Source organism: Mytilus edulis, chromosome 4 (assembly GCF_963676685.1).
Source record: "Mytilus edulis chromosome 4, xbMytEdul2.2, whole genome shotgun sequence".
Lineage (NCBI taxonomy): Eukaryota > Metazoa > Mollusca > Bivalvia > Mytilida > Mytilidae > Mytilus > Mytilus edulis.
The window spans coordinates 90,474,503-90,500,433 of NC_092347.1; the positions used below are offsets into that span (position 1 = coordinate 90,474,503).

Here is a 25,931-nt window from a genome sequence, read left to right on the forward strand (position 1 = left end):
TCATCTTTAGTACAATATAAATTGATTTTAAGGCGGAAAACTTTGGATAAAATATATTGTACTTTTATGCGCGAAAATGACCTGTTAAGTAATTCGGTTTACTTCCGGTTCCCATCTTGAAAGCATCTTATCTTTTTTTTAAAGAATGGAACTAAAACGACAGTCAGACTGTCCATCATTACCACCTGGTTGGAGAAGAGAAGAAGTTGTTAGACAATCTGGTCTATCTGCAGGCAAAACAGATGTGTATTACTATAGGTACGAAATTACGTTGATTGATTTCAGTCGCCGGTTTGAGATCACAGTACTGTCAGCACAGACACTTCATGTCACTTGTTTCTATCCCTGGGAAGACCCACTATCAACATATATATAAATATACGTTTATAGTGGGTCTTTCCATGGATGGAAAAAAGTGCCTGTGACTGTCAGTGAGTAGTAATCAGTTTCAAGGAATTCTAGTCACAATTGGCACCCAGCATAGTCAAATCGACACCTATATAGTCCGAGATTACTCTGACGTCCAACGGCTGTTTTGCCAGACAAGCTGGGGCCGTGGGATGTCAGAGCTCGTCCCATTTAAAAAAGTGGATATTTGCCCACCCAAAATAGATGCGCTGCTTAGTCGCTATTGATGCCGACTGACGGCCTTGGAATTATATAAATCGGGCATCAATCTCTTCATTTTTCATTTATCTGTTCATTTATTTAAGTTTCACCTACCTGCGAACCTTTATTTTTCCATATTTTAACAGTTTTCACAGTGACCCATCGATTTCGGCATTTTCACTTTCATTTTCAAATTGACGTCAGGTTACGAGAGAGTTCGTTGTCTCGAGACTCAAAATATGCAAATATTTATATTTTTTCACCCCCTTTGTAGGAGATCGATGTTTAACATTTAGTAGCCAAACACGATTTTTCACCTCCTTTACAGGAGATCGGTATGAAGCATTTAGTTCCGACCACGTTACAATCGGAAGCTCTCGGACATTTAGATAACTTGCATCGTAAATGAACGAGGTGTTACATTATGGTCATTTGCATAAATCATCACTGTTTTCTCGTGGTCACGTGATTATCTCTGAAAATGAAAGGAAAAATGCCGAAATGGATGGGTCACTGTGAAAACTGTTAAAATATGGAAAAATAAATGTTCGCAGGTAGGTGAAACTTACATAAATGAAGAGATAAATGAAAAATGAACAGATTGATGCCCGATTTATATAATTCCAAGGCCGTCAGTCGGCATCAGAAGCGACGAAGCAGCGCATCTGTTTTGGGTGGGCAAATATCCACTTTTTGATATGAGACAAGCTCTGACGTCCCACAGCCCCAGCTTGTCTGGCAAAACAGCCGTTGGACGTCAGAGTAATCTCGGACTACACCTATAGTTTCTTGAGTCCTAGTCAAATTAGCACCCGATGTAGTCATTGGCACCCATGTAAAATTTGCAGTGTTCCAGCTAGGCCGTTAAAAGAGGGCGCATTAATGATCATCAACATTAATTTATTCAAATAGAATCAGTCAGTCGGCAATTATCTTTGAAGAAATGTGCATACGACAACTTGGACACAATTTGCAATGTTTACCGTAGTTTCATGGAGAAAACATAATGCCAGAAAGTTGATAACCACAAACAACTTGTGGAAGACATCGTTTTACTTGTTCTCCGTGAAATAAACAGCAAATTCAGACGTATTTGTCATTGACTGCCCTCATTTTTTATACGAAAAATAACAAAATTAGCCGCCATATTGTTGATCATATTTACATCTTACACGTACTGTTCAGGGCTTCCAAAAAATATTTGAGCCAGCCGGACATTTCATATCTGATCCCGATTTTAATCCCTTAAAACTTAGTCACAAAAGGCAATCATGGTAATCAGATGGCCATTCCAATGATTGATATTACATGTACATTAAAAAAAACTATTTTAAACTTTACTTTGATATGATATGAATTTGATGTTCGAATGTAACTGTTAAATTGGCAGTGCATCATTTAAAGTGTGCATATCAGCCTGCCTTAGACTTTTTGTTTGTGCAAAATGACATTGTCAAAAACTTTACTTTCGTTTTCACATTGTTCTAACCGGATGTTGACTTGACAATGGTAAAACATGGACCATAAACGGATACGTAAAATCCGTGTACGTTTACAAAGCACAGCTGAGTGAAGAAGCTGTTTCCACGTTATTTCTTCAACAAAATACTTGAAATGAACGTTAGATACAGGTATCAATGATGATTTTAGCATTTTTGAAGAAATGTAGGATGCATAATTAAATTTCCCACCCGTGCACATGCGCACACATGTTCTAGTTCATACGATGTAGTTCTGACGATTTTTCATTTAAAACCTTTTTAAATTATTCATTAAATCATGTTGATAAACTAATTTCTAATAATTTTAATCTTTTGGACTAAATCAATTAGAAACAAACCGCTAAAAAGTAAGAAAAAAATTGTGAATAAACCGATCAATTTATACGATGTCCGGTAATGAACATAGTTCACCTGTCACCTGAACAGGTAGATTTCCGCTGTCCAACCACTATTTAGCCTTGATTAAAATCAGAAAGTATTGAAGTAGGTGTTGTTTTGATAGTAATTAATCATCATGTCACATTTAGGACTGGAAATGTGTTGATGTTACAGGCAAAAGGTTGGGTCAAAAAGATCGTGAATTATGTAAAAACAACTGAAAAAGCCTTGAAAACTAAAAAGTATATGACCGTTTCATGCTTTGCCAAGCCGGACTTTTACCAGACATTATACAAATGACCGGAATATATGACCGTTTTGGAAGCCCTGGTACTGTTTATAATCCTCCAAAGAAGGAGCACACCCGAATAAAGAAAGATAACTCAATCTGATTTTTTCCTAGAATAGAGTAACCCACTTAACATATTCTAAAATATGTCTACATACTTCTTGCTTAAGAATATATATGTTTAGGTATTTTGAGTTAAAGAGGGTCTTTTAGTAGCAGTGTTGGTAGGGTGCCTTGGTCATCTTTTTCGGTTTTCTTTATTTTTAATACAAATTTTCACTGTTGCTATCTATATCCTAACATTGTGCATTTACTGAGCACAGCTGTTTTGTGCTGTATTGCCATTAAGCAGAGCAGAGGAAGAAAGGTGAAACTGGTAAAGTGTGTCAAATCATAGAAACAAAATAAAGCAGGATACCTTTCAAAACATGCTGCATCAAGGGTCCGGAAACGGTCATATATGCCAGACATGACCGATTTGGAAACTCAAAAGTCCTAAATCATTTATTGGGATTTAGGTCAAATTTTATTTTTCAACAGAAATAATTTCGGTCATTTCGTTGAGATTGAGTTTCAAATCGCCATTTTAAACATATTTTTGTTTTGTTATCGATTTTATGTAATTAAACTGCCACTCCAGTAAAGTGTTATAATCCTGAGGGCCCTCCTAATAGCTATATTAATGCCTCAGGGAGCTATGTGCTAATGATCGCTAATCTCTTTACCTGTGTTTTTAATTCACACCTGGCTATTAATCACAAGCTCCGAACTAATATTATAAAGAAATTAAAATTCAATACCAACTGTCTTCATTATTTAACTACTTTTCAGCTAAGACAATTGTTAATTATGATTTAAAATTAAATTAAAACTTGATTTAATTAACGTAGAAAAAATATTTTTTTCACTACTAACACACATGCTTTGTTTACTATGATACGCATGCCTAAAATTCTCTTCCGCAGATTTGACACTAAATCTTAATTTAAAATGATTTCTTGCTAAATAAAGCAAGTGCAACTATTTGCATTAATATTCTTACACTATTAAAGGTAAAATATTAAAAAAACGATGTTTTCCTGTGAATTTGATAAACAAAACTAATCCCGGTGAATAAGTCCGGAATTGTTCGTTTTAGTATTGTCGCATTACATCCGGTTTGAATTTCGACTTCAGAATCGAAAGAAACGTAAGCGATGACTGAGAAAATTACGATTTTGAGTCATTAAAATCATTTTATTCTTAAACTGTTGCCTTCCCTTAATTGCTCTTGATCGATTTTAGGAAAATGGTAGGATAAATCATGAAGTAAACGCGATGCAACAGTTAAACAAGTTCGTTGATGCTACGAGTAGTAGCATACTCATGCAGTAATGAGATTTTGACAATCTGTTTTTGAAAAGGGGCACCAACTTTTAAGTTATATGAAAATGACAGAAATTAGGTGAAAAAATTTCCGGATCCTTGTGCTGCATATAAAGCTTAACTGTGCCAAGCAATGATTTAAAAACTTGCCGTGTGAAAAGCTGCTTGACAAGTTTTTCAGCCTAAAAAGTAGAAAGATAGAGTTCTATATGGGCTAATGATGTAGTTCTTGTATAACCAGTGATTTCAACGAATAAACACAATGTTTGATTAATATCTTTATTAAAACATGCCCTTTTCATATTATCATATCGCACGTTAAATGCCCTTTTTCAGGATTGGCACCCTGCTCATTTGAAATCCTAGCTGGAACACTGATTTGTATTGTTGAATATATAATTCAGTATTTTTAACAAAAAGTTTGAAATAATCAAGGTGTTAATATATTGTCTTATTTAATTACATTTTCTTTTTTGGGGGGTTAGTTGGATGCTGAAGTGACTTTAATTTGGTACCGATTTGATGTTTTTCTATGAAAGCCGATTTGACTTGTACCAAGTATGAGGATGGTACGGAAAAGAGTAGAAACACATAGGCCTTTGATGTGTCACAACTCACAAGCAACATGTTTTTGAGATCTTTAGACCAGCAGATGCCAGAAATTTGTCTGATATGTAAAGTTATTGCATGAGCCCTACCCTTAATATTTGTGACATTTGACTGGGATCTGTAAAGTTAATGATTGAGCTCATACCCAACATGCCCAATATTTCCTTCTTGGCTGGGTAATAGTTGTAAAACCTGGTTTTGGCAACCTTGACTAATGAGGACAATGAATTGATCAGAATTATCTATCTCATCATTTACATACAGTATCTGTCATATAATTGATTGTTTATTAAAACCATAGTATTTGTTTCTTGGAATAAACTATAATCAATCTAGAAAAAAAAATTGATTTAAGTTTACAAATGTACATGATGTATGTCTTACTTTAGTTAGACAACAAAAGCAGGCATACTGACGCTTTGTCATCGCAATGAAGAAAGACATGACTTTATGTCATGCTATTTTGCTTTAGATAAAAACTACACACATATTTCTTTATTGTTATGCACAAACATTAACCTGAAAACCTATCTTATAATTCATTGTTAGGAATTACATAATTATATTATCAAATTAAGTACATTTTTGTATAATACACATTTTTTTTAACATTGAAATGGTACATTTTTGTACCTTTACCATATATGCATTGTAACTGTGAATTACCTTAATTTAACATTATGATTTTTTTTAGCCCTGATGGGAAGAAGGTCAGAAGCAAACCAATGATGGCAAGGTATCTAGGAGAAGGGTTTGATTTAGCGACCTTTGATTTTCGCACTGGTAAAATAAATCATTCATCAATCAGAAAAAGTAAGCGCCCAAACAGTGGTCCTTATGACTTTGCTAGAGGTTTGTCAATTTCTGTTTTCAACTTTGATTTTCATTGGTGAAGGCACATTCATTTACAAATGTTTGATCATATTTTGTAGTAGATAGATCAAAGTTTAAAGAACTGGGGAAAAGTTTTTGTATCTATAAAGTAGAAGGTCGATACAATGTAAAAGATTTTTGAAACCAAGGAAGGATATACTAGAAGACATTGGCAAATTTTATTTTGTATCTTCTAACAAAATTACATGAAAATTAAATATGTATTGGTACAAATATCTGGTTTGATATATATGAATTTGCTAAAATGGTAGTTTAAATGCTTATTTCTCATTACTTCCAGCTAAATTTGGAATAGTTTTATTATTTGATACAAGATCAGTTTAAAATGTGATATACAAAACACATCAAACCTGTATTAAATAGTTCAGATAAATAGATAACATCTGGCAGATAAGTGTGTGCTTCTCCATGACCAAAAGTCCAAGATCAAACATTTGTAGACTGAAAACAGTTTTAGATCCAGTTATTACAAATTACTCTGTCATAACCTGATAATATTCCTTAGTCACTCTAGCTATTAACTTTGTGTAGTTTTTAAAAATCACCAAAACATTGTGATAAATTAACAACATTGTAAGCATAACGACCTATCTATTTTGACTGTGTACAAACAAAGTATTTTAGATTCTGAAACAACAAATTGTGATGTGCATGTTATTTATCCTAGTCAACTCTATGTAAATTACATGTTACCCTAGAATCTAGTATCATGTAAATATAGCAATTTCCCTGGCTTTTTCATTTATATATATATTCATCATAGAGCCTTTTTTCATGACTGTAAATCAGGAATTAGTATTAGATAACTTCTTGAAGCTGAAATTTCCTAATAAAAATAAGCGTAAGGGAAATATTATTTGTGACACAAGGGAAATATTCTACTAAAACATTAACAGTTATCACATTTACTAATGTCACATTATTGTCTACTTTTAAAGATGTGCAAAAATAAATGCACACAATTAATTTAAAATTAACAGTTAGTATTTCTACCTAGTTGAGTTATTCCAGTTAACCATATCAGACGGCACTTTTCTTTAACTTTTAAATTCATTGTGGTCAAAATGATATCAATCATCATAATTATTATAAAACGAAATCTTTGTTTGTTTCAAAGTCAACAAAAACTGTTTAATACTTTAAAAAAGATTTTTAAATGGTTTATATCATTGTATAAATCCTAATCAAAATTTATTATAGTACATGTACGAATGCATTGATTGTTAACAAAACTGTTCCTGGGAATAGTGTGTGTACATGTGTAAATGGACAACTGGAGATGAGGATGCAGCGGTTTGATTTGATACTCTCAGGGATCTCCATGGATGAAAATTAAACCATGGAGGAACTTTCACCATTACAAACCTTGTCTACGCTGTACAGTGTAGCGCGATCGGAAGTATTTTATCCCTCCATACAAGGAATGGCGAACATGCAAATTCATTGCTTATTTAAATTATATTTATTTGAATTTTCATTATAGAATTAGAAGTATCAATATTTTCATTTATTGCCGTTTTTAACCATTCAAATGCCAAGTCTTCATGGTCCCCCTTAGTCGAGAATGACCAAAAGCTGTCATGCAGGTCCCCATGCAGATTTCTTTTATTTTTGGTAATTGTTATGGGGGTTAAAAATCATCTGAGAGGCTTGTTTAGGGGGGGGGGGGGGTGTCAATATCCCATATCCCATTAAGTTTTTATCCCAATATCCCGTATCCTTATAATTTTTACCCCTAATATCCCAAAAAATATGTTTTACAAATATCCCATATCCCTTAAACTATTTTCAAATATCCCAAAAAATCATTATAAATTCATTCCCAAGCCCATTTTTTCCCTCATCATCACAACGTCAACAATTTTGACTGGGAAAACAAACTGTGTTTAAGGAAATTTACAGTGCATACTTCCAGTGTTAATTAAGAATATACATGTATGTGTCAAAAAGATGAAGTGTTCCATCTTAGAGCCTTGTATAACAAACTCTTTTTATGTGATCGTAATTTCGTAAACGATAAATTTAGTGTAAGGGGTCTAATTTCAGACTTTTTTTTAATTGTTCAAACCGTGATGCATATGACTAAAATTTCATTTTGATAGCATTCTTCTTTCATTGATAAGAAACTTCATCCTACACGTTAACCTATGTTGGAAAGAACAGAAGGACTCAACCCTGTCTCTTGTCAGAGATTGCTTTGACATCCAACGGCTGTTTTGCCAGACAAGCTGAGACTGTAGGACGTCAGAGCACTTCCATATCAAAAAGTGGATATTAAGTATGCAAGTTCAATAACTCAAAATTTAACACAAGAAAGCTTTCTGCTAATGTACCTCTATTACACTTAACTGTTGTAATATTTTTACAGCAGGCAAAATTTGCTCAGCCCTTGTTTTGCAAAGAAATAACACAGCATTTGACTCTGTGATCTTTAACTTTATGAATTACATAGATCCCAATATTTTTGTTACTTTTTAGCTCACCTGGCCCGAAGGGCCAAGTGGGCTTTTCTCATCACTTGGCGTCCGTCGTCCGTCGTCGTTAACTTTTACAAAAACCTTCTCCTCTGAAACTACTGGACCAAATTAATCCAAACTTGGCCACAATCATCATTGGGGTAACTAGTTTAAAAAATGTGTTCGGTTACCCGGCCATCCAACCAAGATGGCCGCCATGGCTAAAAATAGAACATAGGGGTCAAATGCAGTTTTTGGCTTATAACTCTGAAACCGAAGCATTTAGAGCAAATCTGACATGGGGTTAAATTGTTTATCAAGTCAAGATCTATCTGCCCTGAAATTTTCAGACGAATCGGACAACCCGGACAACCGGTTGTTGGGTTGCTGCCCCTGAATTGGCAATTTTAAGGAAATTTTGCCGTTATATGGTTATTATCTTGGATATTATTATAGATAGAGATAAACTGTAAACAGCTATAATGTTCAGCAAAGTAAGATTTACAAATAAGTCAACACGACCGAAATGGTCAGTTGACCCCTTTAGGAGTTATTGCCCTTTATAGTCAATTTTTAACCATTTTACCGTAAATACCCTAAACGGTGAAACTCTATCGTAATCTCATTAAATCTTAAATTCAAACCCCCAAAATATAAAAGCTTCTTTACTAAATTCTTACTAGAACACGCTATGGACTAAAAGCGGACCAAATAAAGTAACGAACAATCGCCCTAAGAAATAAAGCATATCGGTTTTATTCAAACCAAGTTGCAATGTCTTATTCAGACATCGGGGTATAATACACCCGTAAGCCCTTAATAATAAAGATAAACAACGGCGGTTTTATTCAAACCAAATGTCGATTATGTCTTATACAGACCTTGGCTTTATACGATCAAGCGGCCGAATTAATAAAATATCTACTTTATATACTAATTACAGGTGAAGAAATAACAACTTTAACCAACCGCGTACTTCGATACAAACTTGTATATAAAGGTGCACTCGAATATATTTTAATCCAAACAACTATTGATTACTACCGAGAAGGAAAGAAAAGCTTTTTATCATTTATCTTATGTAAAACACCGAGAACCCTTAGTGATTAACCAATGGAAATCAACTACACTTTTTAGTTTACCCTAGATACGAACATGTAAGCAAAATAATAACAATGAAAATGAATTGTAAATTGAAATAAGCAATCTAACATATAATTTTAGATATATAAAAACCGATTCCGCTACAATATTAACTTTTAAATTTCACTTATTTTTATTCATGTTAAAAATTCAATATCCTTATAAATGCATCAATATCCCATATCCCATTTACTTTTAGGACAAATATCCCATATCCCTAAAATTGAAATAGCAAATATCCCGTATCCCAATATACCCTATACAAGCCTCATCTGATGTGGAGCTTATTTTTCGTGGACACTGTCAAATTCAGAGCCCATTACCGGTATGGCTGATTTGCAGCAACAACAAAACAATTCGTACGGGTTATGTAAAAGGTTAAAGAGATTTGTAAAGCAAACGTTGACAAATGAAAAGGTTTTTAATGTCTTTATCTGGAAAAATTGATGCTGTGCAACATGCATCTTTCGAGTCTGAATAGAAACCGGAAACGCGGATGTATCAATTTGATTGTAATATACGAAATGAATTCGGAATTTAGATACGATATTTCTTTACAGGAAATATTTAAGTTTTTACTTTTAAACTTTTAAAGTAATTCTAAATTATCGTTACAGCAGTACTCGAGTTATTTGCGATGAAATAATATTTACTGTTTTGCGTCTTATTTTGTACTTCTTAAAAAAGGGGGATGCTGATTGCGTAAGTCAAAATAAAGCACGTGTTCGACTTGTTAAACTGTTTTCTTTGTAACTGGATTAATTTATTAATTAATTTATTTAATCTAAATGATCATAATCATTTGCTGAAACTTAGTTGATTACTTCGACAAATGGATCGTCTATCCTCAGATAGTATTCTCCTGTCTGGTTTGTTGATCTACCTGTACAAGCTCAGGTACAAGTAATTAGCGATCTTAATCCGGATATCCCTCAGGCGTTAGAACTGTATTGGATTATAACATAAAAAGCCTAAGGGTTATGCAATTACATGCATTTGATTATAAATGATAAAAAAAATGGCGTCGGGCTACAAAAAACGATGAAGTTTTGAACGATGGCGGAAGACAATTTAACGATGGCGCAAGACAATTTAACGATGGCGCGAGTCATTTGACGATGGCGCAAGACATTTGAACGATGGCGGGGCTCCATCGTTAAACAGGCCATGGAGATCCCTGACTCTGACAAAGATAATGTTTTATATTTAACTGTTTTATAGGAATAAGACAAGATTCCAGTTTATCATTACCTATCAGACAGACAGCTTCAATCTTCAAACAGCCAGTTACAGTAAAGCGAATCAGAGAAGACACAGACAGTAAAACAAAGACAGATTTAAAACATGGTCCACAGGATCCTCCTAAACAGGTTGGTACAATGTATCAAGTATGCATGAACAGATTTAAAACATGGTCCACAGGATCCTCCTAAACAGGTTGGTACAATGTATCAAGTATGCATGAACAGATTTAAAACATGGTCCACAGGATCCTCCTAAACAGGTTGGTACAATGTATCAAGTATGCATCACCAGTTTTCTTAAATTTCTATAGAATTCAGGGTTTTTTTTCTGGGCCTTGAATCCATGAAAAGCAATGGATATTTATTTTGAATAAAAACAATGAATAGGTGCTTAATGTCCTTCCAACTTTAAGAGTATAATGACAGCGTAAAATTAAACAGTTCAGTTAAAATTATCAAGTGGGTGAAATAAAAGGAAGTCAATAGGTATAATTTGTATTGCCTGATATAAATATTTTTTTCAATATATTACAAAATACAATATATCATAAATAATTAAATACACAAATGAAAATACATAAACATAGATATATAACCAAATTTTTTGGCAAACATCCGCCACTATGAATTTATAAAAGGAAAAAAAAAATTTAACAAGGGAGGGAGGGTGGGTAATTTCAACGTAATATCAAATTCAAAAATGTAAAGAAAACACTTTGCAATAGTATAAATAAACAATTAATAACAAAGGAAAAGTTTATATCCAATAAAAAGAGCGAAATAATATAGTGAGTAAATTTAATGCAAGAGTTTATACTAATGAAAATCTAGTTTGAACCAGTGTGATTACTGAGGTGTAAAATATAAATTTCACTGTTTTGCTAATTAAATAATTTAAATCTTAAATTAAACCAATTATCAAGTGGGTGAAATAAAAGGAAGTCAATAGGTATAATTTGTATTGCCTGATATAAATATTTTTTTCAATATATTACAAAATACAATATATCATAAATAATTAAATACACAAATGAAAATACATAAACATAGATATATAACCAAATTTTTTGGCAAACATCCGCCAAGCCTGCAAGGCCGCCAAAAAAAATTAAAGATAAAATAATAACTATCAAAACAGTTATAATGATGATAAAAACCAGACATACTATCATCACTCTTTTTTCTCACTTCAAATAAGCTCCATCCTTTCAAAATGTGTATAGATAATGAAAGGACAAAACAGCAAACCAACTCAAAATATATGTGGATCTTGAGTAGTTAGAGGAAAACCAGCATCATATTCAGGATGCAAGTTCTCTGAAAAGAGAAAAAAGAATAATTACAGTAAACAATATACATGTATGAAGTAAATAAAAAACACAATTGTAACACATTACAATTTATATACTCTGATGCTTAATAATATTGATTATCTTTTTTCTGAAAAGTTCTGTACCAGCAAAATTTAAATGAAGCCCATCTCTCGGAGCAAATAAGGAAGCATCTGGAATATTGTCGAGTAAGAAACTCCTATACAAATTACAATATAATAAATTATTTCTTTTACACAATCTTTTTAACTCAGTATTAACTTTATTAACTTTAGCTCCAGTTTTCATGTGATCAACTGGTCTAGGAAGAATAGAAGTAAAGATCAACTTAGCAAATGTCATCTTTTTTAACTTGTGAATTAAATCTCCGAAATATGATATAATAGTATCTACGGATTGAGACGAAGAAATATTATTAGTACCAACATGAACTATAACGAAATCTAATGAAATTAAATCTACTTTCCCAGATGAAATTAACTCAGTAAGACGACCAATAGTGGCACCAGGAAAGGCCTGAGTTGTACACCCATCTATTCCACTAACATATTTAGGTATAGACGCTGACACAATGGTCGCCCTTTTTTCAAAGAAATTCCCTGTAAAAATTTATAATAAAACATCTGAAATATGTGCCGTCATCTTCTCTGCTACTGAAATCTTATCATCTAATGAAAATTTTAAATATCTTTTATAAGCATCGCTTTTCCAATCTCCGTACAATTGAATTAATTCAGAAGGTACTTCGGCTGCAAAAGCCCAGCTAGCCCCCCCTCGCCTAAAACTATGTGTAGAATATGAACAAGCATCTAAACCAATCTCAGTAATTAACTGTCTCAATATTGTCTGAAATTGTCTATACGTGACAGGTACACATAATTTATGTTTTATAAAACAATAAGCTGGACTCTTATCAGAAGTACAAACTAAAGACTTCATATTCAAAAAAGCTTGAACGGGACACAATGGAGAATCTGGTATCGAGACTAAAGGTATCAATAATTCTCTCTCACCAAACTGAATGGTTTTCGACCATTTAACACTTATCAATAATAGCTTACGCTTACAATCGAAAATAATACTATCCCTACAAAGCTGTTTATTATGATCAAAAGTAGAAATGGAGTCTGGCACCAAATTAGATTTTCTAAACATTAGAAAAAAGGCATGTAAAAATAAACACCATATAGTAGCATCATATGCACTATTCATATCCAGCTTCTTATAAATTTGAAGTAAAATGTGAGGAGTAATTGGCAAGGCCTGTTTTTGACAATGTGCCTTAATTCTACATAAACCTCTTAATACTAATCTCAAATGAAAAGCTTCAAACTGTGGATATTCTAAATCTAACAATAAATGCAGATATCTTACTGAACTAAGATAATTCTTTATAGAGTCAACAGATTTAAAACTTCTACTTAGAAACTGTGCATATAGTGTCAAAACATGAACTGTAGCAGGAACAGGCATAAGTTCAAAATATATACAAAACATAAAATATGATTCTAACTGAGTTTTCTTATTTTTATAAGTACTCTCCGCAAAAGCATGTTTAGCAGAATCTTTACATTGAAACCGCAGAACCTCTAACTCTGTAAAATAAATTACCAATTATTTAAAAATGAAAAATCTGACATGAGAACTGGTACCTCTTCATATCTATCTACTGAAATAGCTGACTTAAATAACTCTCTGTATTTATGACTACAATGCCATCGAGACAAATAGTCAGCAAGTCTATTTTCTACACCTAAAATGTGTCTGGCTCGAACTTCAAACTGAAATCTTGCTTGAATAAAACAAAGCTCTCTCAAACAAGTTTGCATAAAAGCATCCTTAGATGAACCTGAATTGATGACCTGAACGGACGCCTCATTATCACAAAAGATCAGAATTTTTTTCCCGCAAAATGTTTTCCCCCAAATTTTAACCGCAACTACAATAGCAAGTAACTCCAAACAGTTGATATGTAATTGATCTTTTGTGATATCAGAAGGAAAAACAGCATGAAAATACCTATTTGAAGTAATAGCTCCAAACCCTTCTAAACAAGCATCGCTTGAAAAAATCTCATCTGGAGACGACCAATCTTCAAGAGACATCATCGATATACCATTATAGCTCGACAGAAACCTATGCCACCACAATAAGTCTTTCTGTACCTCTACCGGAATCTTTCTATATATCTTATGTCCACTGCCCACGACATTTGAAGGGAAAGCACTACGAAGCCAGTTCAACAAACGACTGACAAATAATCTACCGGGTCGTACACAGGTGGACACAAAATGAAGTTTCCCAAGTATTGACTGTAACTCTCTTAAAGAAGCTTTTTTCTTTCTTAACCAAGCCTGAACTAACAACGAAATCTCTAGAACACGATCTGAAGTAACTTCCAAAGTCAACTTCACAGTGTCAACTGTGATTCCTAAAAATTCCATCCTCGTAGTAGGAGCTACTCCTTTTTGCTTTGACTCCTCTAGCCCACAACTATCTAGTAATGCACCTAAAGCAATATAAGCTTCATCAGCTTTATCCACCGTATCCGCACCACCAAAATCATCTAGATAATTGATAACCATGTATCCCATCTTATAAAACATAAAACTAACAGCTGTAGTGATTCTTTGACAAATCAAAGCACTAGACTGTAAACCCATAGGAAGAACACGATCCGCAAAGAGCTTATTATCCCACTGAAAACCAACTAAATGCAAATCACCTGGGTCAATTGGAATTTGCCTGTAGGCCCTTTTCAAATCCTTCTTAAAAACCAGACACTTACCACCTTTATCCTTAATTATTCCGACTAAATCATCAACTTTCGGATACGATAATTGAACCCTCTCACCTAAATAAACATCCTTTGAGATAAAATCATTTACGGATCTTCCAGGTGGGAAACTTAAGTCTAAAATGACCCTTCGTTCCACCGAGTCTTTTTTATACACCGAATTTAACGGTGAAATTTTGAAATGACAAGAAAAAGGATTTTTGTCAAACGGTCCAATTATTGCTCCATATGTAGCTTCCTTTAATAAGTAAGCCAAAATTTCATCATGAAAATCTGTAGCCCCTTTATGATTCTTAACTTTAGATGAACCTTCAATTAACATTTCTCCCTGATATCCAATCGGAGCACCAAACTGTAAAAACTCGCAAATGATTTCATCGTCATAGTCTATCAAATTTTTCCTAAAAAAATCTACATTAATTCCAGATTTAACTGGAATTCTACAACCCAAATAATTTGGGTAACCTGATTGAACAATTTGATTATGTATTTCAATAGTATTTTTAAACTCAGTATCGTTCAGTTTATCCTGAGCAACTAAACCAACCTTATTAATCTTAATATTCAATGTGTCTACATTTACATCACACAATAAATCTTTCTTGTATTTTTTACAAAAATGTGCACACTTATTAATAAATGCATTTTCCTTGTCAAGATTATCAACCTTATCATTATCAAGTTTATCGTCACTTTCCAACGATTTCATATAACTTGGTAAAAAAACTTCTGCTAGTGGGTTTAACATTGTACATTTACCAAACACATTTTTTACTGCCAGTCATTTAGTTTGATGCGGACAAATTTCTGACGATTCCGGATGATAAGCCTTTCTGTTATCTTCTCTCCAGCAAGTCGCACAAATATGTTGAAGGTACTTATCGACACCTCGAATTTTGCCATAATGTGAATCCTTATGCACACATTTTTTCCTTTGAAAATGCGAACAATAAAACACAGTCTCTTCTTTCTTTACTGGTTTTTTGTTTTCCCCATACTGAATAGATTTTTTAGACTTGACATCTGATTTTACATATTTAATCAAAATGGGAGTTTCAATCTCACTGAAATCTTTCGACCAATCAGCCAAACCATTTTCAATCTGCCTTATTATATGAGCATACATTTTTTTCAGACCCTTCCACTCATACAATTCTGTATAATACGCAATTTTTTTCAACAGCTTTGTTCTACCAATTCTTTCGACATCGCCTATCTTTGAAGAGGACAAAATTTCCAATTCTCCAGCCACAAATAAGTTAAACTCAAGATCATCAAAATTGATTTTAGACCCCGCATATTCAAACTGCAATTTTGATTGCGGCCACAATTGCTTTTTTACAACTTCATCTGACGGATGATCAAATATACCAGACTTTTTCTTGCTTTTATTTTTGTGTCTTTTGGATTTTTTTATAGAATCACTTAATTCATCGGACTCACAGCTAGAAGTGGTATCCCCACTTTCATCAGACGAATCATCTGAATCAATTTCTAAAATTTTCTTAACAGCCGATTCTGCCTTTTTCTTAATTGAAGGACATTTTCTTAAAGAATTAATGTTAAGAGAATCATCTACTTTAGCAGTACCTTTTTGTTTCTCCGTTTTCTTCTTTAACTCTTTTTTCTCCTTCTCTATTTCCTTCCTGATCTTTTCTTTCTTCTCCTGCGACTTTTGTTCCTTCTTTTTCCGCTTTACTTTCGCCAACTCCTTCTTTAACTTCTGCAACTCCTCATCTTCCTCGCTGCTTTCACCACTGTCATTGCTGTCGACCTCCGACTCAAGTTCCTCCACTTTCTGTAGTCTTCTTGACTTCACTGGAGTCATCTCCTTCTCCAAACTGAACACATCTTCCGTAACATTAGGGCTAGACATTCCCACACAATGCAATTGTTTATAGTTAACGTTCTTACTTTCCCTTAATTCCCGAGACATACTTTAACGGCGGAAAAGTTCATTACTATCAACTTCAAAAGTCACTTTAACTCAAAAAAGGCAATCAAAAAATTCCAAGTAGCTTTTACGTAATATCTAATTTCAACGTAATATCAAATTCAAAAATGTAAAGAAAACACTTTGCAATAGTATAAATAAACAATTAATAACAAAGGAAAAGTTTATATCCAATAAAAAGAGCGAAATAATATAGTGAGTAAATTTAATGCAAGAGTTTATACTAACGAAAATCTAGTTTGAACCAGTGTGATTACTGAGGTGTAAAATATAAATTTCACTGTTTTGCTAATTAAATAATTTAAATCTTAAATTAAACCATATAATGCTATATTTGTTTCTTTAAAATTGTTTGTAAAAACATGAGACTGAATTTGAATCTGGTTTTGTACTCTGATCCAGCTTTTTAGTCCAATTCCGACAGTTTTATCATGACAAGTTACAGATTAAGTTTGAAATTTGTTTGTCTTATGATATTGTGCAGAATTATGGTCCTTACTAAAATAATCAGTTATCAGCACTTTTCTTTGTCATGCTTAAAGATTTTGATTTTAAAATTGGTTTATAGTTTTATCATGACAAATTACATATCAATTTTGAATTTTGTTAGATTCTAATTATTTTGTGCAGAGTTATGGTCCTTAGACTTAGAAAGTTCACTTAATTAATCAGTTTTCAACACTTTTTTTGTCATGACTGAAGATATTGACTTGATATTTATTATATACAGTAAAACCTGTATAAACTGGCCGGCTACAGGACTATGAAAAAAGGCCGGTTTGGACAGTGAGCCGGTTTATTCAGGTTTCCGTTTTGACCAGAAGTTAATGACTTGTGACGTCCGACATTTTGCATGTAAAAGTTCTCTCTGATTGTAAATTATATCTGATAAATTAAAATAAATTGACTTCGTTTTTCATTGTTTGCATTTGCATCATAATGCTCGCGTTGTTTGGATTGTAAGACAAGAGTTTCGATTTACTCCCATGATCAATAATTTGAAATGTTGAAATGGCCGATTAAAAAGCCAGAATGTTATCAAACGTAATTTTATCACTTTCGAAACGTTGTCGTACAGTGTACAATATCCATTGATTGTTGTCATCCGGGTGTTTTTTATTATCAAGGTCATTTGTTTAGGAGTTCACAACAGAGAACTCAGGATTTCGAAATCATGATGTGAATTTCTTACTCCGCAATTTTAATTTGTTTATCCAAGTTAAAACGTAAGTTCAATCCGAGATATATTTGGTGAGTCTTTTCGTTTGATTGACACGTTTATAATATTTTAATAAATAATACAGCTCACTACTGTACGATTGTAGGTTCACAGTTTGACACCTGAATAATTGATTATCACGAAAAGCCATATTGTATAAACAAATATATTTTGTTTGCATATCGACCATTGAAATTATTTAGACAAACCGGTTTTGACAGGTAATAATTAATGTAATTAAGAGTATTGGGACTTCATAATTAGACCGGAATTTGGAATACACAGGGTCCGGTTAACAAAGGGTATTTTAACAAAGACTTTGAATGGAAAAATATGGGACTTTCATTTTCGGCCGGAATGGACAGGAAACCGTTTATTCAGGGTCTGGTTTAATCAGGTTTGACTGTAGTTTAAACCATGACAAGTTATAGATCAAGTTAGAGTTTTATTTCAATTCAATTAATCTTTTACCTGTAGCAGACTATGTATTGCCATGCAATACTCACACATTGCTTGTTGTTAAGAAACCAGTTACTGGACAAGCTGGGATATTGAAAAATTTGCTTTGAATGCTGAAGATGAAAGGCAACTGCTGATGACCAAAAACCCTAATTACCAAAAAAGATGGTAACAGTTGAGCAAAAAACCAAGCCAAAACATCTCAACACAATTCCGCATATAAAATCAGGCTTATGTTTATTATTTTACAGTTATTTTGGGAGAAGCGTCTTCAAGGTTTCCATGCAGTTGACAGTAGTGAAGATATCCTAAAGGCTTTAGATTTACCAAGAAATGTACAAGGTATTTGATGGCTGCACAACAACTAATGCATAATGAACTTGGGGAAAAAATGCCAATTATTTATTGAACTTAAATTACTGCCATCTGTTTTGGATGCTTTGTCCATATTGTGAGATGTTTGAATGCTTATAATGTTGCAATATAAGATAGGTATATCTATTTTTTAATATGACCCACATATTATAATACAGTTTATTTGTCTATCTGTATACGTATCATACAATAATTTGAAGTTATGTCCAGAATTACTAGTCTATAGAGTTGAATAATCAAGACTTAAGCCTGCTGCATCTTACAAGGCCAACATCAACTACATTGTAGTTGTATAAAAATTGACATTTCTTTTATCACAGAATTTATATTGTACTGCCCTTTCAATCATAATTCATTTGAACTTGATTGCTGCATACTTTACATGTTAAATTCAAAATTTGGTAAAGTTGAAACATTTCTCTGTTTTGCAGTCTTACATAATATTTGGTTTTACAAATACAAACCCATTTGATTTTGACAATTTTTAGATTTTCTTTAAGAATCATGAGTTTCAAAGTTGTTAAAAATTGGAAACTTCAGTTACAAAATGAAACAACAAAAAAAAACCTTCTATAAAATAATTTTCAGTTTGAAAAAAGGAATGACAAAACTCTATATACCAGTAATTATTTGAATTTTGATATTGTTTTAGGTGTTGGACCAGAACTTAGCACAGAGAACATTCTACAAAGTATATCAGCAGCGTTACACATGAACAATGGTCCGGTTATGGGACAAGGAAATAATAAACAAGCTCTGTCTAAAAACCCTGGTGCTAATATAGATGCAAATCAACCTCACATTCAAGTAAGAATTATATTTCATTTCTGATTGGTTTATAAATATAAATGGTCAGCACTTAACATAAAAATGTAAAATACTGAATCACAATACAAACAGAAAAGTTTAAAATGTTGAAGCAACATACCAGACATGTTTAATGTCATTACAAGGAGAAATAAGTTATACAACAATTATAGGGCAACCCCACAACAAATTAAAACCACTAGACATCTAGAAAGCACAACCACAAATATCTGTCATTGCAATATGTCCAGCTTTAACTCTGCCAATAACCAGAAACTCCCTGAATGACAAAAAATAGTTGCGGTAATAATTGATGAGTGACAGCTTGCACATGAACATGTGGCAGAGTTAGATTAGTTTTGTTACATTTAGTCAGGCATATGTCTGTTGGTTATTACCTCATTTAAAATAGAAATAAATATTGCCCTGATGAAATATATATATATAGTTTCATGTGATTTGGAGCAACACCTGATATATTTTTTAAATCAGATCTTCATTAAATTTAAATAGAATTGCCAAGTTGCAATATGAGTTAATATTTAAGATTGAGTTAAATATTGTAGAAACCAGATGACGTTACTATTTCATGCATTTCAATTTTTATAACAACAATATCTTCCCTATTTTTTTAGCAAACAATGATTACAGAAGAAGATATTAAACGACAAGAGATGAAAGTCATCGAGGCCAGAAGAAGATTAGAAGAAGCTATGAAAGGATTATTATGATGAACATTATTCAATCAAAATTCATTTTGTTGCATGCAGCTAGGTTTATCCTAAGTAGAGTAATGAATTTTGCCAAACCTCAAGGTGTTTTATAACATTCATCACAGTCCCATGGTGGAAAAATGGGCAGTGGAAGAAATATAACTGTTGAGAATTATGACGTGTGATTTTAATTGCAATATGTACATATTTCCAAACATTTTTTCAGTTGATGGCAGCTTCTGATGATTTGTATTTGTTTCTTATTTAAAAAAATTGTTTCTGATTTACGAATCTTATGATAAGATCAATAATTTTTTTATAGTGTCATGAAAACATTTGAATAAGCATAATTGTCAAATGCATGAAAAATCATACATTTGTACTAGGTACACTTTCATTTTTAGCTCACCTGGCCCGAAGGGCCAAGTGAGCTTTTCTCATCACTTGGCGTCCGTCGTCCGTCGTCGTCCGTCGTCCGTCGTCGTTAACTTTTACAAAAATCTTCTCCTCTGAAACTACTGGGCCAAATCAAACCAAACTTGGCCACAATCATCATTGGGGTATCTAGTTTAAAAAATGTGTGGCGTGACCCGGTCAACCAACCAAGATGGCCGCCACGGCTAAAAATAGAACATAGGGGTAAAATGCAGTTTTTGGCTTATAACTCAAAAACCAAAGCATTTAGAGCAAATCTGACGGGGTAAAAATGTTTATCAGGTCAAGATCTATCTGCCCTGAAATTTTCAGATGAATCGGTCAATCGGTTGTTGGGTTGCTGCCCCTGAATTGGTAATTTTGAGGAAATTTTGCTGTTTTTGGTTATTATCTTGAATATTATTATAGATAGAGATAAACTGTAAACAGCAATAATGTTCAGCAAAGTAAGATCTACAAATAAGTCAACATGACCAAAATGGTCAGTTGACCCGTTTAGGAGTTATTGCCCTTTATAGTCAATTTTTAACCATTTTTCGTTAATTAAAGTAATCTTTTACAAAAATCTTCTCCTCTGAAACTACTGGGCCAAATTAATCCAAACTTGGCCACAATCATCTTTGGGGTATTTAGTTTAAAAAATGTGTGGCGTGACCTGGTCAACCAACCAAGATGGCCGCCACGGCTAAAAATAGAACAAAGGGGTAAAATGCAGTTTTTGGCTTATAACTCAAAAACCAAAGCATTTTGCGGAAATCTGACGGGATAAAAATGTTTATCAGGTCAAGATCTATATGCCCTGAAATTTTCAGATGAATCAGTCAATCGGTTGTTGGGTTGCTGCCCCTGAATTGGTAATTTTGAGGAAATTTTGCTGTTTTTGGTTATTACCTTGAATATTATTATAGATAGAGATAAACTGTAAACAGCAATAATGTTCAGCAAAGTAAGATCTACAAATAAGTCAACATGACCAAAATGGTCAGTTGACCCGTTTAGGAGTTATTGCCCTTTATAGTCAATTTTAACCATTTTTCATAAATTAAATTAATCTTTTACAAAAATCTTCTCCTCTGAAACTCTTGGGCCAAATTAATCCAAACTTGGCCACAATCATCTTTGGGATATCTAGTTTAAAAAATGTGTGGCGTGACCTGGTCAACCAACCAAGATGGCCGCCACTGCTAAAAATAGAACATAGGGGTAAAATGCAGTTTTTGGCTTATAACTCAAAAACCAAAGCATTTTGAGGAAATCTGACGGGATAAAAATGTTTATCAGGTCAAGATCTATCTGCCCTGAAATTTTCAGATGAATCAGTCAATCGGTTGTTGGGTTGCTACCCCTGAATTGGTAATTTTGAGGAAATTTTGCTGTTTTTGGTTATTATCTTGAATATTATTATAGATAGAGATAAATTGTAAACAGCAATAATGTTCAGCAAAGTAAGATCTACAAATAAGGCAACATGACCAAAATGGTCAGTTGACCCCTTTAGGAGTTATTGCCCTTTATAGTCAATCTTTAACCATTTTTCATAAATCTAAGTAATCTTTTACAAAATCTCCACTGAAACTACTAGGCCACAATCATCTTTGGGGTATCTAGTTTGAAAAATGTGTCCGATGACCTGGCCATTCAACCAAGATGGCCGCCACGGCTAAAAATAGAACATATGGGTAAAATGCAGTTTTTGGCTTATAACTATGAAACCAAAGCATCTAGAGCAAATCTGCCAAGAAGTTAAATTGTTAATCAAGTCAATATCTATCTGCCCTGAATTTTTCAGATGAATTGGACAACTGGTTGTTGGGTTGCTGCCCTCCAATTGGTAATTTTTAAAGAAATTTTGCCGTTTTTGGTTATCTTGAATACTATTATAGATAGCGATAAACTGTAAACAGCAATAATGTTCAGCAAAGTAAGATCTACAAATAAGTCAACATGACCTAAATGGTCAATTGACCCCTTAAGGAGTTATTGCCCTTTATAGTCAATTTTTAACAATTTTCATTAATTTGGTAAATTTATGTAAATTTTTACCAAATATAGTTCTCTGTTACAAATGGGCAAAGTTCATTATAGATATAATTGTAAAAAGCAAAATCGTTCAGTAAAGTAAGAACTTCAAACACATCACCATCACCAAAATACAATTTTGTCATGAATCCATTTGTGTCCTTTGTTTAATATGCACATAGACCAAGGTGAGCGACACAGGCTCTTTAGAGCCTCTAGTTATTGTCTCAATATGTCCAGAATTTCAAGATTTAAGAACTATCCATTTTAGTGAAAATTATGAGATTCCTTGTGAGTCTTTATTCATCACATCCCAAAATCCATCATGAATTCTTACCTCATAGGACATTATGGTACAAAATATAATCTTCTTCTAATACATTTTCCATCAGTGTGTTATCCAAACTTGAGCCTAAAAGACCTTTATAATGATGATCTTATAAAAACTGTCAGTGGTCAACAATGCAAGCAAGATAAGCAATAGGCAAAAGAGCCTGTACAGTGTATATCACATAATATGTACATGTATTATTTTCAAAAAAGCTTTTTTGTACATTAAAGTGAAGTCATTAATGGATCAATAAATAAACCTTATTTTTTTTTTAAAGTTTGAGAAGAAATTTGAAGGAGTGAAATATTTTGTGAAAAAAAATGATTTCAACAATCAAAGATTTTTTTGTATAATTGTTTTTTCTTTGCTTTGTTTTTTGTATCATTAATTCTTGTTGGGCCAGAGATGATTTAGCCTTTCTATTTTGTAAGATTTAGTACTGTTATGGATAAATTCTCTGTGACAGAAGAATAGGATCTGCTCTGTTATTTACATGAAGAATTTGAATATGAATCAGGATTTTTTTATACAAATTGTATATATTTCATAACATGCATTCTGTCATTTTTTTATAAATATAAAAACTTAACAATGCATTTGTTTATTTCTCAGACATTATCTTTCCTTGGTGGTTGCAGGAAACAAGTTTGTAATTTATACTGTTGTACGTGCATCATGGGAAAATGTTGTTGATTATTATATGACAGCTAAAAAAATTTGATGTTCAAAGACAACTGGTCTTTGTACAATGACTTCAGTAAAAAAAAATGAGAAATCAATGAAATTTAAACACAAGGTTTATGACCACTAAAGGAAGGTTGGGATTGATTTTTTGTTCTCAAGATTTCAGATATTAAAAAGAAAATTTCTTCAAATATTAATTACAAATCCAAATTCAGACCTGTATCAAGTGCCAATATTGTGTCCATTTTTGTTTAACTGTTCAGGGTTGGACCTCTGCATTCGTATCCAGCTGTGCTCCGCGAAACAATTTATTAATTTGGCATATCTTCACCCATGTTTGTCCATCCAACCTGTGTGGACTTTTTTATGCCCCACCTACGATAGTAGAGGGGCATTATGTTTTCTGGTCTGTGCGTCCGTCCGTCTGTTTGTCCGTCTGTCCCGCTTCAGGTTAAAGTTTTTGGTCAAGGTAGTTTTTGATGAAGTTGAAGTCCAATCAACTTCAAACTTTGTACATATGTTCCCTTTGATATGATCTTTTAAATTTTAATGCCAAATTAGAGTTTTTACCCCAATTTCACGGTCCATTGAACATAGAAAATGATTGTGCGAGTGGGGCATTCGTGTACTGGGGACACATTCTTGTTCATAACTATTATATTACATCTAGTTTGAATGTCTTAATTTTCACAAAAAAAGCCTCTGACAGCAGACGTGGGCAATGTGTGTCATTTCACCAATTATAGTTTTTTACAAATTTAATTTAGAAACCGGGAAATTCCTTTTCAAGTTGCAGTTTAAGATTATTTTATTTAGACAACAACCATTTGTCTACTGTGTGATGTGTTGTTTAAGCAGGTTGGGTATCTAATTTTTCCCTCATATATGTTTTATTGTTCAACAATATGTTTTATTGTTCAACAATATGTTTTATTGTTCAACAATATGTTTTATTGTTCAACAATATGTTTTATTGTTGAACAATAAATACATGGTCCGATTTACAAAGGGTATTTTAACAAAGACTTTGAAGGGGAAAACATGGGACCTTAATTTTCGGCCTGAATTAATAGACAGGAAACCGGTTTATCCTAAGGGCCAGGCAGGTTATATTCCTAAATTTACCACATTCAATCAAGGTCAGTAAACAGGGTCAACATTTCAGCATATAGATATAGGAACATGTGGTATGATTGCCAATGAAACAACTCTTCATCCCAATAACAATTTATAAAAAAAAGTATGCACTGTTATTGATTTCAAGTTTGTATTCTTATTTGAAAAAAGGCATTTTCAGTACCGGTATGATGAATCTACATTTTTATGGCCCCGCAACGAAGTTGTTTGTGTCATATAGTTTACCTTGTCTGTCATTCTGCAACAAACCATTATACATAGTTTTTTTCTAAACAGCTTCACATATAGGGCTGATTTTTGCTATGTGAGATAACCAAGATAAGTAACAGAATAAGTTTAAGTTTCGTTCCCCTCGCTAATTTTTGTCGAAATTACGGGCTTTGGACTTTGATAAAGTGTTGAAAATCACAGTTAAACAGACTTTTTTTTTAAGGCTTTCAGATATTAAGTTTAGTTCCTCTCTGCTGATTTTTGCCAAAATTAAGGGTTTACGAAATGAAAATTGTTAAAAAATCACAGTTATATATATATGGACTTTTTTCTATACGTCTTCAGATTTTGAGCTGCTTAGCATGACAATGCATGCATTCTGGTTGTTCTTTCTCTTTGGCTCAAGATGGGTAGCAGATGCGATATTTCAATATCTCCATCACCAAGTACAATGCATGAATTATCCAAACTCCTAAAGATGGGTTGTCTTGTTTCAGCATGTTATTGATCATGGACGTTATTTTGTAGATGGTACTTTGGTGTAAAAGAGTTGTAATACTAGTATGCAACGACCTTGACCTTATTTTCATGGTTCATTGATCGTTTAGTTTTCTTGGTCAATGTTAAGTTTATGTGATAGTTGTAATAAAGCTTTATATTTAGGACTATCAACATAATATCAATGATTAGTAAAGAAGGTGAGAAAACATTTCAGCGTGTGCACTCTTGTTTATGGTGTTTGTTATGCTTACACTAATCTTCTGAGTAGTATTTTGTGGACTTTCTCTCCATGCCCGGATGTTAGTCATTTTTGTTTTCTGGTATTTGTATTTTGCACTGCACAAGATCATGTTCTTCTGAGACTGAATAAAGGACTTGCACTATTGTAAAATTTACTGGATGTTAGATATGTACTTTTTGATATTTTAGTCTTAGATACATGATATTTCAGTTATTTGTTATTGGCTTTG

General features: G+C 32.9%; 2 protein-coding genes across 4 annotated transcripts; one reads left to right on the forward strand and one right to left on the reverse strand.

Annotated features, from left to right (window-relative positions):
• The first annotated feature begins 86 nt into the window (after window positions 1-86).
• LOC139521006 (methyl-CpG-binding domain protein 3-like) lies at window positions 87-20,359 on the forward strand. Of its 2 annotated transcripts, none has more exons than XM_071314151.1 (6): window positions 87-258; window positions 5,447-5,604; window positions 10,467-10,615; window positions 18,501-18,591; window positions 19,277-19,431; window positions 20,067-20,359. In XM_071314151.1, exons 1-6 carry the CDS (start codon window positions 146-148, stop codon window positions 20,160-20,162), a joined length of 762 nt encoding a protein of 253 aa, XP_071170252.1. In that variant the 5' UTR covers window positions 87-145; the 3' UTR covers window positions 20,163-20,359. The 2 variants fall into 2 exon arrangements, with proteins under 2 accessions (XP_071170252.1, XP_071170253.1); XM_071314152.1 differs by having other exon boundaries at window positions 5,447-5,565.
• On the reverse strand, window positions 11,241-16,701 carry LOC139521005 (uncharacterized). Of its 2 annotated transcripts, none has more exons than XM_071314150.1 (2): window positions 16,208-16,701; window positions 11,241-11,806 (listed from the first exon to the last, which is right to left on the reverse strand). In XM_071314150.1, exons 1-2 carry the CDS (start codon window positions 16,551-16,553, stop codon window positions 11,742-11,744), a joined length of 411 nt encoding a protein of 136 aa, XP_071170251.1. In that variant the 5' UTR covers window positions 16,554-16,701; the 3' UTR covers window positions 11,241-11,741. The 2 variants fall into 2 exon arrangements, with proteins under 2 accessions (XP_071170251.1, XP_071170250.1); XM_071314149.1 differs by having other exon boundaries at window positions 11,241-12,419.
• Window positions 20,360-25,931: the final 5,572 nt, after the last annotated feature.

What these genes read in the sequence shown, in the direction of transcription:
- LOC139521006 (XM_071314151.1), top strand. Translation starts at nt 146, where the DNA reads ATGGAACTAAAACGACAGTCAGACTGTCCATCATTACCACCTGGTTGG. An exon ending in TCCTTATGACTTTGCTAGAG is followed by an intron (nt 5,605 to 10,466) that starts GTTTGTCAATTT and finishes ACTGTTTTATAG; the next exon opens with GAATAAGACAAGATTCCAGT. An exon ending in CACAGGATCCTCCTAAACAG is followed by an intron (nt 10,616 to 18,500) that starts GTTGGTACAATG and finishes ATTATTTTACAG; the next exon opens with TTATTTTGGGAGAAGCGTCT.
- LOC139521005 (XM_071314149.1), bottom strand. Translation starts at nt 16,553, where the DNA reads ATGTCTCGGGAATTAAGGGAAAGTAAGAACGTTAACTATAAACAATTG. An exon ending in GAAAACGGAGAAACAAAAAG is followed by an intron (nt 12,420 to 16,207) that starts GTACTGCTAAAG and finishes AAATTTTTACAG; the next exon opens with GGAATTTCTTTGAAAAAAGG.